The sequence below is a fragment of the Euprymna scolopes genome, chromosome 14 (genome assembly GCF_053919585.1).
Source record: "Euprymna scolopes isolate OS-2025 chromosome 14, ASM5391958v1, whole genome shotgun sequence".
NCBI lineage: Eukaryota > Metazoa > Mollusca > Cephalopoda > Sepiida > Sepiolidae > Euprymna > Euprymna scolopes.
In genome coordinates this window covers 34742017-34758735 of record NC_136495.1, presented here as the reverse complement: position 1 = coordinate 34758735, position 16719 = coordinate 34742017, and the positions used below count along the sequence as shown (strand labels likewise).

The 16719-nt window shown below is 35.6% G+C and overlaps 1 protein-coding gene across 3 annotated transcripts in view; it reads right to left on the bottom strand.

Moving 5' to 3' along the window:
* Positions 1 to 16719, bottom strand: part of LOC145292940 (signal peptide, CUB and EGF-like domain-containing protein 1) — a 476335-nt gene that overhangs the window by 175115 nt on the left and 284501 nt on the right. For 2 of the 3 annotated variants that reach the window (XM_080139112.1, XM_080139113.1), the window contains exon 2: positions 5105 to 5236. The exons of the other annotated variant lie outside the window; for it this stretch is intronic. In XM_080139112.1, coding sequence (XP_079995238.1) covers positions 5105 to 5236 — 132 coding nt within the window. The remainder of the gene's footprint in view (positions 1 to 5104; positions 5237 to 16719) is intronic. 3 annotated transcript variants of the gene reach the window in all.

Here is a 16719-nt window from a genome sequence, read left to right as displayed (position 1 = left end):
TGATTGTATAAGTGCTTCGGCATCTTTTCGCTGTTTACGTAAATGCTTGGAAGATGCCGAAGAAAAGTCAGTTTTGCCTGGTTTAAAACTGTACCAGTATAACGTTTTTTATATAACAAAATTTTACATGATTGATGAAGCAGATTCAATATCCCTCTTTTTACGAAGGTTATTAACATAACAAAATTGGGGTGGGCTATTTTTACTTTATATATAAGATACTTATATATATATATATGTATGCATGTATGTATGTATATATATATATATATGTATGTATGTCAGTTCATGTCATATGCTACTGGTTCCATGTAACCCAGTACTACCTGCCTCATGGTGGGGTAACCGGCGACTAAACTGGTTCCCCCACCAGACTTGTTTGGTGAGGAGGGTGGCTAGTCTCCCTGAAGGATTAAAAACAAGACCTTCCAAAGGGTGAATGAACCCTTTTCGGGGTCAAAGGCCAACTAGCACCGTGTTTGTTTGTGTGTGTGTATGTGTGTGTTGGGGTGGAGAGGGCTCCCGTAAGCCGTGATGAAGGCAACCTTTTTAGGAGAAGCAAATCTCTGATTTTAAAAACCATAAAGCGGGAGACTAGTACCCGCATTAAGCTGGTCTGCAGTTTAACTTTTTGCTGGCTATCTTGCTCTTGCTTGTTGCTGGATCTCAACATTTTGAACCGAGAGAGAGACTTAGCTGTCGTACAAAGCTAAGACTCTGTAACATCATTTTTGTATAGATACTCCCTCAGGCATTTGTCTATTAAAATGGTCCTGTGGTGATGGATGTCATTTTTGGGCTAATGGACTTTAAGTGTCTGAGGGAGTGGCACTCGTCTGACAAGACGTTGCGATCATCATGTATATATATATATATATATATATATATGAAAACAGGATATAATCTGAAAATTTACAATTACAGTATTCTTTCCGTATTTGCGAGGATTACGTTCTCCCCCCCCTCCCTTCACACACCGTGAATAGCGAAAAACCACTAATATTGGATGCAGTTTTAAAATGTCTATGTACGAGGCTGTTTACAATACCTAATGCTTCCCAAACACTTTCTAAAGACAATCTTACTCGTGAATACAAAATTGTAATAATATTGCATGCATTTATGTTTGTTCTTTTTTGTTGTTTTTTTTTTTACTAATGTAGCAATGATAATGTAAACACATGTGTACTACATTAAACGAAATCTCCAGACTGGTAGAGAAAAAAACAAGTAGCCGCTAGATCCAAAATTTACCCACTTTATTCCAAACAAAATCTCCAGATCTAGCGGGAAAACCGATAAATTGATAACATTGTTCACTAGCATTCGTTTTTATGACGTTATGACGCTAGGCCGGTATACCAGCATACGGTGCGGTAGATTTAAGATCTTGACCCGCGAATATGGAACCGCGAATAAGTGAGGATGTAAGAAATCACAAAATAAGAATAAGAATAGTGAAATGTGATTTGCAGAGGTGTACACAGAGGTCCTTTATTTATTCCCGGGCAACGCGGGGTGCCATATAGCGAACATTAAAATAAAAAGTAAAAGATTACATATTTTTTCCTGAATAGTCCAATAAAAACAAGTAAATAAAACGTGAAAAAATAAATCAAATCAGATGTTTCCACTTGACAAATCATGTCGCCATGATCTCATTGTACCGCCACTACCACCCTCAATCCAGTCGGAAATTGGTTTCCTTACACAAAGGCATCCCAAGTACAGTAGGATTAACACACACGATGACGATTCCGGTGGCACTGTCTTTGAGTTTGGGCATGCAGGATTTTTGATAAGGGCCACTTAGGAGCCTTCATACAACTAGTTATTCATAAAAAAAACTTAAAAATGTGTTACTTACGAAAAGTTCTAATTTAGTATATAAAGTATTGTGGTCGGTAATAACGAAGACAAACACATTAATATAATTAACAAAAGAGTCATAACAAAAATATGTTACAGAAGTACGCTTCATGGTTCTGGTATCATAAATGCTACCAATCACAGTATCTAATACCTTCCCACTGTTGCCGGAAAGTGGGGAGAATCAAGTCAGCGCCCCTTAAGGAGTAACACTTTGGTTTATTGAAAATTGACGAGCAACTCCATCTGCATTCCGCGGTCAAAACGCCTCAGCAATAAACTTAATTCAGCCCAAAGAGGCGAGGTAAGGCTTGGGAAAAGTGGACTATTTCAGGACGAATGCCCCAACCAGACCAATAAAAAAACATTGAAATTGTCCAGTTTCAGTCAGACTGATTGTCAAGGTCGATTGCCTGGGTAAGTCCATTTATTCCCGAACTAAGTACGTCAGCTTACATTATAACTTAAAGTAAAATCCGTTTTTTTTTATTGTTTGTTTGTCATCGTTAGTTTTCTCCCTACAGGATCAATATTTGATTTTAGTTCCTCAGTTTTTCTCTTGAGCGGTGTATGCATGTTGTTAAAAAGAATAAAATATTATTCGCCCAGAAAATACTTTATCTGGGTTTGAATTATTTTCAAATGACCGCAATCTGAAAAAAATTGGATGTAACTCCGTATGGAAAGTAAGGAAGGAAAGGAGAATGAATGGAAAGAGGGGGAAGTAAAAGAAAGAAAGGAGGAAAAAAAGGAAAATAGAAACGAAATAAGAAGTTAAGGGGAAAAGTAAAACAAAATGAGGAAGTAAACGAGGGGGAAAGAAAAAAAAAAGAGTGAAAAAACAGAGAAAAGGAAGTGAAAAGAAAAGGAAAAGTAAGGTAACGAATAAACAAAAGAGGGAGTTGGAGGAAATCAAGAAAGAGAAAAAAGAAGATTGAAATAAATATAAAAAAACAATACAAAGAAGAGAACACGGAGAGGAAAAGGCAAAATGAAAGGAAGGAATTATTAAAGAAACAAAGGCTGCTCAGGTTTTTTATTAGAATAAGTTGCATAGCTCACAGAACAACAAATTGCTCACCTACAGTCGACACAAATTAATGTGGGTCACGAAGACTTCTTTTCCATTCTTTCTTCTGTCCTTACTTACTTTAAAATTTGCAGTTACGAATACAAAGTTACATACCATTTTTTTTTAAAGATGGCGGCCATTTGAACATGATTCCGGTTCAGACACAGAAAATTAGAATGCAGATTAAAAAAATGTTTATTTTCTAAATGTATAGTAAATGCTATTTTAAAAAATTTCTTTTCAAGATGCCCCGCCCCCTCATCCATGGATTTGACGGACACGGATGGAGCTTTCATTGTCAAATCATACGTACATTTGTGAAATTAAAATACGTTCCCAATTATTCAAGCGACATCATACAGTATGGCATAATATGTATATAAAATGGATCTACTTGCTAGAAAGTCAAACACGAGGTCAGGTGTGATTTTCAAAAGCCAGCGAACTAGGATAAGCCCACTCTAGCCCACAAAAATGCCCTCGCAACCCAATCAGCATTTTCTATGGATATTCAGAGAGGAGCCAAAGCCTGGCGAGTAGCCCTCCTAAGACTGAACTTAACCATATCTCATACTGTAGTTTTCGAAAAGAAAAATACCTATTTTTGATACTTATATTAATCCGCTATGATTAGACCACAGAATTATATTTCCACCTAAATAAATTGAACGGTAATATAATATAGACAGTCGGACATTTAAACTTTTTTTTTTGCTGGGAATGCGCTATCCTACTGGATCCCAGATATGCAACCGCTATTTCAAAGACTCTAAACGAGATTCCTTGTGAGATTCTAACTACCCATTTAAACGCAAAATTAGAGTTTGTATCACTCGTGCACTTGGTTTACCGGGTATATTCGCCAGGCAGTTTTTGAAATTCTTTCCCAGCCCAGTTGTTCCTTTAATTACTAGAATACTGAACATCCTCTTGAAATTCTTTTGTTCATAAGACCTTGGTATTTCGGTATGTCTTTCCCTATATGGCTAACTAGAAATATACGTTATCAGATCATTGTGTGTTGGATAGAAGTTGGAACGATTAAAGTGCCGTCCTAAAAAAAAACAACACTAGAGCTTTATTTTATTGAAAAAAAAAAGTGAATTCATGTAACTTGATTATGTAACAGAACTGACATCTATTCAATGTAGCCGCCTTCAGCATCAAACCGCCTCGATACGGGTCCTGAACTTGGACCATACTTTTTCCACAATCGCCGGCGGAAGCTCGGTGAATACTCGGCGGATGGCGGCGATCAGGCTAGGTTTGGTGTTGTAGGAGGTCATGTTGGTGATGTTCTCGACCAAACGAAGTAGTTCAGCGGGCTCAGCTCGAAGGAAGAGGGGGAGTGAGAGCAGGATACAGTCGTAGAACTCGTTTTGAAGCCAAATCTAGGTCGATTTGGACTTGTGCGCTGGCGCCGAGTTCTGCTCCCACACCCAGGGGTTGTCAGCGACCACCTGATTGCACCAGGAGGTAATCACACTCTTCACCACATCCAGTTAAAATTTATTGGCTTTCAAACTGAAGATGCGAGGTGGAATGATGTGGCCCTCACTTGAAGACCATAACCGTGGCTGGAAACTTTATTTTCATCACTTTGTGAACGTCCCTGTTATTCGTGGCAATCCAGCGATGCATTTTGAGGGTGCTGGCAATGGTCCTGTTGTAATCACTTGGATCGGTAGAGAGCTTGAGTTGTACAGCAGCGCATCTCTGATCTCGCTGAACATTGTGTCACTTTCAGATATGATAGAAGGCGCCTGTCGCTCTTGGAATTTGTACACAACTGACTAACTAGTAGATGGTCCTAGCAAAAAACAAAAAAAAAAAACAAAAACAAAAAAAAACAAAAAAAAAAACAGAAAAACAAAAAAAAAAAAACGATTTTCATCAAACGGAAATAGAATCATGTCGTCTTTTCTAGGGCGACAATTTTATCGTTCCACTCAGTACAATAACGAAAGCATGTTGCGTAATACATATGTAATCATTTAGTCGTCATTTTGAAATAGCATTTTTTTAGAAGCATAATGTTGTTCAGTGCCATAAAAATGGCGAAATAATCAGAAAATGTCCGTTTATCTGAATTTCTGAAAAGTTTTCGTACTAATCGTGTTTGACTGAAGAATTATCGTTCGTCATAAAAACTAATTTACTTACCAATACATATTTTGCCGTTACCATAATATCCCGATTTGCATTTACACTTATAAGACTTGCGGCCAGTTCTTCTGAGGTCTATACAAATGGCGTCCTTGTTACAGTTGTGGATTCCTTGAGTGCATTGGTTAACTGGGGAAAAATGCAAAGAAACTGCAAATTAAATTAATCGAATTGTTTTAGGATTTCAATATGAGAACAATGAAAAGAACAAAAACTTCTCGTTCGTGATCTCAAATATTAAACACTTCTTCAGTATGCACGAAGAAGGTCGAAGGTTACATCGGCAGAAACTTAGTGAATATAATAATCCAGGTGAGAATGTTCGATATAATGTAACCTCCGATCTACTTCGGTCGCATCTTGTAAAACTTTGATCTTTAATGTGAAATCTTTTGAAAATTTTATATATTCCGCGAACTTATATTCAATTTCAAAAGATTTTTAAAAATTAGACGAATTGCAACTGAAGAAGTTAGACGTTATATTGGCAGGAACGTAGTTTGAATAATTCAAATTATATATTCCCATAATAATTCTGGAACACAAGAAAGTGTTGTATAGTGATTGAAGTATTGCGCAAAATACATAAATACATACGTACACATACATATATACATATATATATATGTATATATGTATGTTATAAAAATATATATGGCAATTAAGCTACACAGAATATTCCATGTTTCAATCTCAGGCATAAGCATGACAAATTCTCACGAGAATGAAACGTGGAATATTCTCTCGTGAGAATTCGTCAGGCCTAAGCCTGATAGATTCTCACAAGAATGCAACGCACAATATTCTGTGTAGCTTAATTGCCATATATATATTTCATAGCTTACTACCTAGCTCTATCTATGTATTGAGCACTGTTGAAGTAAATACTGAAAAATTTACGCATAAAATTATATCTCCGTATATTAATATGTGATTAAATGAAGTAATCATATATATATATATATATATATATATATATATATATATATATATATATATATATATATATATATATATATATATATATGTATATATAAAGAAAGAGAAAGCGAGAGAGAAAAAAGGATCAAACCAAGTTATGTGTTCATCAAGGTTTCGTCTTTATTTCGAGACTTCCTTTGGATGAATGAAATTATAAAAACAAAACAGCAGTACAAATATATGAAAATATATTTTTGATGTAATGAAATGTAAGACTCTGTTCCACTTCAGAAACGGAAAAAGTGGTTTTAAATTCAAAAGAGGGGGCATAGTGTTGTGAAAGAGAGTAAATTTGTTTTATAATGTCTTGTAGCCGTTAATATATTTTAAAGGATATGATCCAATTCATATTCTTTTTCGTACAAATATGAATGTGAATCTGAGATGAAATGAAAGTGTCTTTTTATTATGTAATTTATTACCTGATTATATGTGTTAATTAATATAAGATGTGTTTTTCTATTGTGAGAGGGTTAACCTATGTCTAAAATAAAATTATGTTCTTTTAGTAGAGATTTACTTATTAATGGCGACACACTATAAAAACCTCTACGGTGTTTAATTGTGCTTGAATTTGCGATAAGCGCTGATTCAAGAAGTCTCCGTCGGAGTTTATTTGAAATAAATTTAACTATTTTTGCTTATTTGAAGTCAAAAGTATAATTATGTTGCAATGAATTACAATAATGCATTCAGAGAATTGTTATTTCTTTTATCTCTTTTATGTTCATTGAGATTGAGCCTTTTTTTTCTATTCTACATTGGATTTCTACCAACGTATATATGATGGCAATTTTGGTAAAGAACTTTGTACATGCCTGCAGTGGAAATTAGTTTGTTTTGGAGATATTTTGTTGTTTTTAATGTTTGTTTTATACTTGTTTAATATATATATCACGTTTGTATAAAACATTGTTAAATAACATTGTGATCGACACCGATTTCGTAGCCAGTTGGATATCGTTAATATCAACTCGATGGTTGTTGGTTCGATCTCGGGTTTGGGATAGGTACTTGTCTAGCCACACTGAGGCGCTGTGATATATATATATATATATATATATATATATATATATACACATATATATATATATGTATATATATATACACATATATATATGTATATATATATATATATATATATCACAGCGCCTCATTAACGATACCCAACTGGCTACGGAATCGGTGCCGATCACAATGTTATTTAACAATGTATTATACAAACGTGGGCGCGCGCACATACAAACATTATACACATATATATATATATATATATATATATATATATATATATATATAGAGAGAGAGAGAGAGAGAGAGAGAGAGAGAAAGAGAAGAAAGGAGATAGATATTAGAATTCTATAATAATATGCGTTGTAAAGGGTTGTAAGAAAAGTACGACGCATATTAAATAACGCATATTTTTCAAATGTTTATTTAATCCTACTTATTTCGAATTTCCCTAATTTCATGACATTTCATAGATTTGATTCCTTTGTGACGTGTTTTGATTTTTTTTTTTTTTGCCAAATGCTTTATTATTCACATACGACAAAAAAACGAAGCCTGAGATAACAAAATAAAAATACTTGACAAAGGGGTCATATTCCCGAAATATCGTGAAATTCCGATGTCAGATAAACCTCTGAATATCGAAAAAGATATCTACAAGCAAGTAATATTTACTTGAAGAAAAAATCATGCTGCTGTTTAATATTCAACTTTTTGCAACTTGCTATATCTCCAAATAGTCAAGACCTAATACACTACACACACTTTCACACACACACACACACACACACACACACACACACACACACACACACACACACACACACACACACACACACATATATATATATATTGCTACACACACTGCTTCAACCAAACGTTCTCTTTTAAATTTCTTCTACATCTTTTACACCTCAAATTAAAAAAACTAAAGTTCAAATTAAAAAAACACAACTTCAAATTAAAAAACACAACTTCAAATTAAAAAAACTAAACTTCAAATTAAAATACACAACTTCAAATTAAAAAAATCCAAGTTCAAATTAAATTAAAATTTTATTACATGATAGATAAACCATTTATTCTCCAACAGGGAGGTCCTCTTCCCTGAGACATCTAGCGTGATGGCGTTGAACCCGATTACAGAATGCCTGAGACATGGCAGGAGTTACCACTTGGTAGGCTCGGTCGATGGCGTGCTCCACAAGACGAAGACGGTGCTCCACTTTTGTGATATCTTCCGGTTGTGGCACATGTATAACGCTCGGTAGATCCCTCTTGATGACGGCTTTGATGGCTGACCAGGCCATTTCGATGGGGTTGAGAGCCGGGCTGTATGGAGGCAAGCGAATAAACTCCACTTCTGCAAAAGCTGCCTGGTCGTGTAGTTGTTCCACTCGGGAATGCCACGGGGCGTTGTCAATTACCAAGGCTACCTGTCCGGCATCATATCCCATTGCGAAGACAGAATTGAGTAGTTCTGCAACCCATTGGTTGACATCCGGGTGCTTGTAGGCGCCACGCCTGCGGGTGAAGTTGATGAGTCCCTGTTGACTAATACCAGCAACCATGTGAATATTTGGACCTTTTGAGCCTGGAACATATAGCACCACTCTCTGGCCCCTCGCGGATCGTCCAACGGTCCGAGTACAAAATAAGTTCACGTTTGACTCATCCAAATACACCACATGTTTACCAGCTCCCAATGCGGCCATAACCCTTTCTACATAGATACGACGTTTTACCTTATTCTCCGGAGTGTTGACATTCTCGGCTTGCTTGTGAACCCGTTTTACAGTGAAGAGTCTACCATCGAGATGGTTATTTATGGTAGTAACGCTGATTGGGGGGTTGATTCCATGCATCTCCGAAATCTTCAAGGCCAACTCCTTGAGAGTGATGGTAGGATCTTCTCCGATTATATCAAGCATGTTGTTGACCATGTCCGGATTCACTTTCCCATGTCGCCTTCCACCCCGCGGCTTATCCTCCACGTCTTGCCCCTTGGCCTGTTTATTCACCCAGGCGTACGCGGTGTTCCTATTTATCCCACAGTTCTCTGCGACAGTTGTCCAGTCCCTGCTATTTCGAGCGGCTTCCAGAATCCGACGCTTAGGAGAATTTCGATTGCGTTTGTACTGACCACGTACTGTGCCTCTCTTGACTCCTCTACTTGATCGCACAACTACCGGAGATCCATTGTTATTTTCCATATTTTAAATTATTGTAATGTTAATTGTTAGAAACTTTTCTTTTTTTATTGTTGCGAGCAACTACAAGTAATAGTGGGTAATTTGCATAAGTGATGTTATGCAAATTACCTTACAAAGTTTGAGTATGAATAATTCTAACATAATGTCACGTGCTTTTAAATTGAACTTGGGTTTATTTAATTTGATGTTGTCTTTTTTTAATTTGAAGTTATGTTTTTTAATTTGAAGTTTAGTTTTTTTAATTTGAAGTTGTGTTTTTTAATTTGAAGTTGTGCTTTTTTAATTTGAGGTGTAAAAGGTGTAGATGTGGACATATGTGTATTATTTGGCTTATTACTCTCATTTTTTGTTGCAATCTACACTACGTTTTTAAAACATCTTCTTGGCCTTTTGGTCGAGATCAAAGTGTAGTATCTGTTCCGACAGATACTGCAAGCTATGACTAGCTATGACTAGCAAAGACCAGATGTGGGGGCAACCCCACATGCCTGACCATTAACCAACTCCCATTTCCCACCTCTCGGGAGCTGGTCCCCTTTTTCCCTTCCCCCTCCCTTCACTCCTCACATTAAAAATCGGCCTTGTGCCTAATTTGCTCGGTGGGGGAGCAAATAAATACCATCTGTTCCGGCAGATACTGCAAGCTATGACTAGCTATGACTAGCAAAGACCAGATGTGGGGGCAACCCCACATGCCTGACCATTAACCAGCTCCCATTTCCCACCTCTCGGGAGCTGGTCCCCTTTTTCCCTTCCCCCTCCCTTCACTCCTCACATTAAAAATTGGCCTTGTGCCTAATTTGCTCGGTGGGGGAGCAAATAAATACCATCTGTTCTTCAGATGCTGCAGGCTATGACTAGCTATGACTAGCAAAGACCAGATGTGGGGGCAACCCCACATGCCTGACCATTAACCAGCTCCCATTTCCCACCTCTCGGGAGCTGGTCCCCTTTTTTCCCTTCCCCCTCCCTTCACTCCTCACATTAAAAATCGGCCTTGTGCCTAATTTGCTCGGTGGGGGAGCAAATAAATACCATCTGTTCTTCAGATGCTGCACTTCCATTTCTTGTTCTCTTTCGGTGGAGGAGAAATCCTTCACGACTGAGACAATTTTTTTATTTTTGTACCTTTTCTCCACGTTAAAAAACGACCCTGGTGTCTAACTCTGTCCTGTGGGGAGGCATAGTAAATAGGTACACTACGTTTTAGCCGATGTGACCTTGCAAATCGTCGAATTTTGTTATGCTTATGTCAAACCCGGCAGCCTATATTGAGTTTCGAATGATTTGACAAAAAAGATCATTATGTCTGACATGATGCACATGAAACAGGTTGGAGATTACATCGGTCGAAACTTTATGAATATAGCAACCAAAGTGGGAAGAGTCTAACGATTTAAAAATATTATTTCCTAAAACAAAATTAAACATGATCAAGATTAATAATTCATGATATTTGAATTATTCAGATCATTGCTTGCATGATTCACAACGACCGATGTAACCTACGATTTTTGTTCAGATACATCTTGTCAAACTTTATAATTTTTATGTCAAACTTGGAATCCTATATTCGTATATCGGTTTTGTTTTGGTTTTGTTTTATTTTACGCCATATCAATCATTCTAAAGTTATTTAATGTCGAATCCAATAATTCTGGTAAAAGATTTTATGCTTCAAGTTCTTTATATCATCAAATATTTATTAACAGTGTTTGGTTTGGTTGTTTTGTAGAGGAAAATTGTTTGTGTCGTTGCATTTGTCTTCGCAGAACATGATTGAGTTTTGCAAATAGGAAGAAAAAAATCAATAACATCAATGTTCAGTGCATTTTAGGCTAGGAAGCCTATAGTTTTTTAGACACTTCATCTGACAGCACCATCTATATGGAACATGGGAATATTTTACATTTCCTAAGTTCCAAAATATACATCTGCAGAATCTTGAAGGTTAAACTGGTCGGAACTTTATGACATTAACAACCTAAACGTAGATTCCATGAACAAAGCTTCTTTTTTAGAACTGGACACTTGTGGAACTCTTCTGTTTGCCTGCTTTCCAGCTGACTACAACATGGTCGTCTTCAAGTCCAATGTAAACAAATTCTTGATGAGCTGCCCCCCCCTTAAGTAATCCAATTTACCAAATTTACACCTCTAAAGATTACTATATTATCCCTTTGACTACTGTATACCCTTTAACTCTTATCCTCGAGTGGCCTTTGGGCCTTGATATGTGGCGATTCCTTTGTAATAATAAAAAAAAAAAGATGAGAATAGTTGTCCGAATAATACAAATAATGGAAAACGTATCATTTTGTATTAAAAATGTTTGGCACAAATAAATTCTCTTTAGTTTCAATGTTAATATTTATAATCTTTTCGGATCTTGTCGTGCTAAAAAAAAACAACAAAAAGCAAAACAAAAAACCCTTAAAATGTCTTACTAATAGTCTTTATCAATTGATGAAATATAATTAAATATAGTATACTATATTTAATTATAATTACATATATAAATATTTAATTTAACTATAGCTCATGTGACTTCACTTTCAAAATTATTTAATCTAATATATAAAAGGCTATATGTTTGTCTGTCTGTTTCCATATTTTCAAACTCCATCTCCTCTAAAACCAAAAGACGCAGAACTTTGGTAGGGACATCAAATGATTGGATTTTTTATGGACCGTTCTTTTATGGGTCTTTAGTTGTTAAAATAGTTTTTAAGGGGTCAAAAAGGAGTCAAAAAGGTGTCAAAAAGGAGTCAAAATTGAAAAAAAAATCGTTTTACATTTTGTATATTCATCTTAGTTTCTTTTAAATTTTTAATCAGTTCATATGCGTGTTACGTTTGAACAGTTGTACCGTGACCAGCTTTGAATGCTACAGTTTGGCTTTCGGTTTCGATTCTAGCTGATGGCATCCAGATACTTTTGAAATCTCGCCCATATAACAATACATACGAAATCAAGACAAAATAAAATATCATATCTAAGCGTATTTTACGACCGAGCAAAACCGAGCGCTCCCCCGCTAGTAACAATCTATATAATTATAAAACTCAAATGACCTTGTAACGAGTGATGTAATCCACTTTCCGGTTTACGACATCCAGTTGCGCATGCGCGCATAAACATGAACCCATAACGTCAACAAATAAGCACAAATCGCTTCTTTTGCAGATTTTGACCTGCGCACTGAAATATTAACGTTATTATTTCGAAATTATTATTTAACATGGGAACAGTGGGGGTGTTTTGCAACTATTCTGTATTACAACTATACTGTCGCTATTTTCTTACAACTAAACAACTTTAACCCGTTGACAAACATAAGAACAATTGTAGTAAAGCCAAGACTACTACTACTACTACTACTACTACTACTACTACTACTACTACTACTACTACTACTCCTTATCCGTCCCTTTTCTTTCCTTCTTTTTTATTTTTTGTTTACATTTCTAGATACAAAATAGTTGTGTGAGAACGGTGAATTTGTTGACACATTTACTAGTCTGTTTCAATATTAGTTTTATTTTATTTTATCTATTTAAGTTTTATTTTTTTGCTTCCGGTATTATTAATTATTTTTTTTCAGATTTAAAGTTTCTATAACTTTGTTGAAGGATTCCAACATGGGTTTTTCATTCTTATATTTCTCATCGGTAGGTTCATGTGCGTTTTTGCTGCTAAATGACTCTCGTTGGCGTTCGATTCGTAGGAAAATCATATTTAATTTTCGATTTTTGAACGATTATTCGGAAAAATAGGTAACTTTACACGAATAGGGAGGATTTTTTTTTTCATGTTTGAGTGATCCGTCCGTGATTTTTCATTTTAATATACTTTCATAGAAATGTTTCTGTTATGTCAAAAAAAAACTATTTTCTTTACGTCACAAATGTCATGCTCACACATGAATTCCATAGCTAATATAACATACTGACCCAACGGGTCACGGGTAGTCTAGTCTAATATATAAAAGTCTGTCTGTCTGTCTGTCTGTCTTTATATGTTTAAACTCTATCTTTTCTGAAACTAAAAACAGCAGAGCGATACTAGGCCCCTCAAATGATTGGATTTTTAACGACCGTTGTTTTATGGGTCTTTCGCGGATTAAAGTAGTTTTTAAAGAGGCCAAAAATGTTAAAATTAAAAAAAAATCGTTATACATTTTGTACATTCATCTTAGTTAATTTTTAATTTTTAATTTGTAATCAGTTCATATGCGTGTCACGTTAGTTCAGTGGTAACGTCACCAACTTTAAATGCTGCAGGTTTGGTTTCGATTCAAGCTGATGGCATCCTATTACGTTTTTTTGTTTGTTTTACTTTTGAAATCATGACTATAATAATATATACGAAATCTGGGCAAATTAAAATATATTAAACGCATTTTACGACCGGGAAAAACCGGCCCCCGCCTGTCTAGTCTTGAATATGGTGCCATATGAAATATATTTAAATTAAAACTAAAATACTTAATTATATTAAACAATAGCTAATGATATTTCGCCTCTTCTTGTTGATGCAAATTGCTGTTCTTGTTTTCTATTTATCTCTAAATATGTAATAATAACTTTGACTTAACCGAACAAAAAATTATTTGTTGAACTCATTAACATTTCTATTCTATAAAGTTAAGTATGTTTCAATGTTTATATATTTCTGCTGTAATAAAATTGTAGTTGTTCATCGTGTCTCTGCGAATCGTCGAGTTCAGTATGTTGTGTAGACTGTGTGCTTGTGGGTTGTAGCATCTAGAGTATGTCCGCGAGTCTTCACGACGAATGAGTCTGTAGTGAGTTGTATCTGTTTTTGTAGGTAGGAACTCTCGTTGGTTCTCGCCAGTGAGACTGAAATCTCGCAGCCAAAATATCGCTCCGCTACACTATGTACAAACTCATATTAACATAAATTAATCAGCTAATCATTATGATTTTTCGAACACATCGGCAAGGCGTAAGAGGCCGTAATGTGTGCTATATTAAGTTTAACTTAATTTCATGCACGGGAAGAAGCAAGAATTGGAAGATAAAAATTTAGACACCTGCGATGTTTGTGAAATTTTCACATTTGATATTGCAAATTAATTAATAAATAGTCTTCTAATTTCAGTTTGTTTAAGGTATTTTAAAAGGATATTGGAACGACCTAGCATATGAAAATTCCAAAATATCAAATTTCTATTAAATTTTATTCATAGTCATTGGATACCAATTAAGTAATATTCACTGAATATCCATTTCTTCTTAAGACTCCTTATGCTTAAGCCTTAAATTCCAGACATTTTATAGAATCTAAAGCATCTAATAGATTTTGATGAAAATCGTAATACGGATTATAAACATAAGGTTTAGTAGCATTATATCTTACGTCCAAGTGGTGATATGCCTTGTTAGGGTGTGAACATGAGTAAAAAAATATTATGAGAGGATTGAAAAGAATGAGTGGAGAGGGCAGATTTGATTACAGGTTTATAAGTACTTGTTGACATTTATGTAAACGAGCGCGTACGAGCGCGTGAGAAAATATCAGCGGCCGAAGGAAAGCTAGCTCGCAAAAACTTTAGCAGCAGCAGCAGCGGTTAAAGCATGTATGCAAATTAGCAAGTGTGTCTGAGCTTGCGAAAAGGAAAAAGAAGGATATCACGTGATCGAAAAGAGAAGCAAAGTATGCGACGGGAAAGATGGACGTGTGGCCCCCTGGTGGCGGCGAGAGACATTTTAGCTGGTGTCGCGATGGCAGGGTTTATTAATCTCATGGCAGACGAAATGAACAGTAAAAACAAAACAAAAAACAAAACACAAGAAGCAGGCGTTATTTGGCAAGTAGCGGTAATAAATACTTTGTGTTAAGTCAGAAAAAAATGCAGAGTCAAATTTATTTTTTGTTTATTTGATCCTTTGCCCGAGAGAGGTTTGAACAATAAAGAACACGGTTCGAGCGCAACGGCTATGTTACACTTAACACTATCCTGCTGCCGCCATCAGAAAGTAGTTCCATGATATTTTTTTTCATAGATAGGAAGTTCTTTGAAGTTCTGTTTAGTTATATGTAGATAGAAAAACAACAGAAAGTTCTTTGTACTAGTGAGTTATAAGACAAGTTTCTGCCGTGAATGCTTTACAAGTAGAACCAGAGATTTGAGCTCAGTTACCTATCATCGGAATAACAATAGAGCAGAGAAAAAGTAGCAACTAGCCATTATCGCCCCCACGTGATTGCGAAGCCAGTTTTGTACTTTGTCATATCAATAAAAAGCCCTCAGAGCAGTACTCCCATATATGTAAAACTAGTGTAACATCTTACGACATATCTCACTCTGGTAAACTTATATTTATATCCACCCCACGATAGAAGATGTGACACAAAGTCGGAAAGTGGGATTTAAAAAGCTAGCGACCTACAGGAAGAGCACTTTGGCCGAACAAAAATTGCCTGAGCAGCCCGTCAACATTTTCCGGTAGTTACGCTCCAAGCGACTGGATCATGCCTCAGACCAAGAGTGAATAAGCCATCGTCAAAAAATGGCAGAGATTGCTCTATCGACTGTTATACAATTACGGAAATTTAGCATTGGTAAAAATAAATAAATAAATAAAAATGAAAAGATATCTTCGTTTAAGGAAATACGGTTACAATTTTGAAAAAAAAAATGGAGTAAAAAAGTAAATTAGTGGACGAAAAATAATGGTAAAAGATCGAATTTCTTTTCATTCTTAATTCTCTTTCTTTTCCCGAGATAATTACTGATGGCCTAGGGGACGAATACCGGCGTACTTTGACTGGGTTCGAATCTTATCACTTCAGACGCTGATGATTACGTAAGCATCAAACACTACTGGATGTAGGTAAAAATAATATATATATATATATATATATATATATATATATATATAGTCATCCACATACAATACTGTTTCGCTGTTTCACAGTTCATCAGTGCGGCTAGACAAGCAACTACCTCAATCCATGATCGAAACCCGACCGCCCATATGACAGTCGGAGCTTCTAAAGTGTATATAAATACGAATGAGAGTCTTATTGAGATTATAAATCTTCATATATCTATGTATTTTTCAAAATCAATCACCTTATATAAATCAGTAAATATACATTTATTGTTTCATATAACCAGGATGTCTTTGATAATTTCGATAATATATTTTACGGCATGTTTTTGGCATATTTTCATTTTGAATGGGGCAGATATAAACACTGCTAGACTTCTCAAGGACTCTATGGATCAATGGATGGATGCATCTGTCGGTTTGATGATTCGTAAAACCTGATGCATAGACGACAGCCTCCTATGGAACGACTCAATAGTCTTCATTTTTGGCACATGATTAACTACATCTGTCACTGCAAAAACAAGGAACTTGTATTTAATCAAGA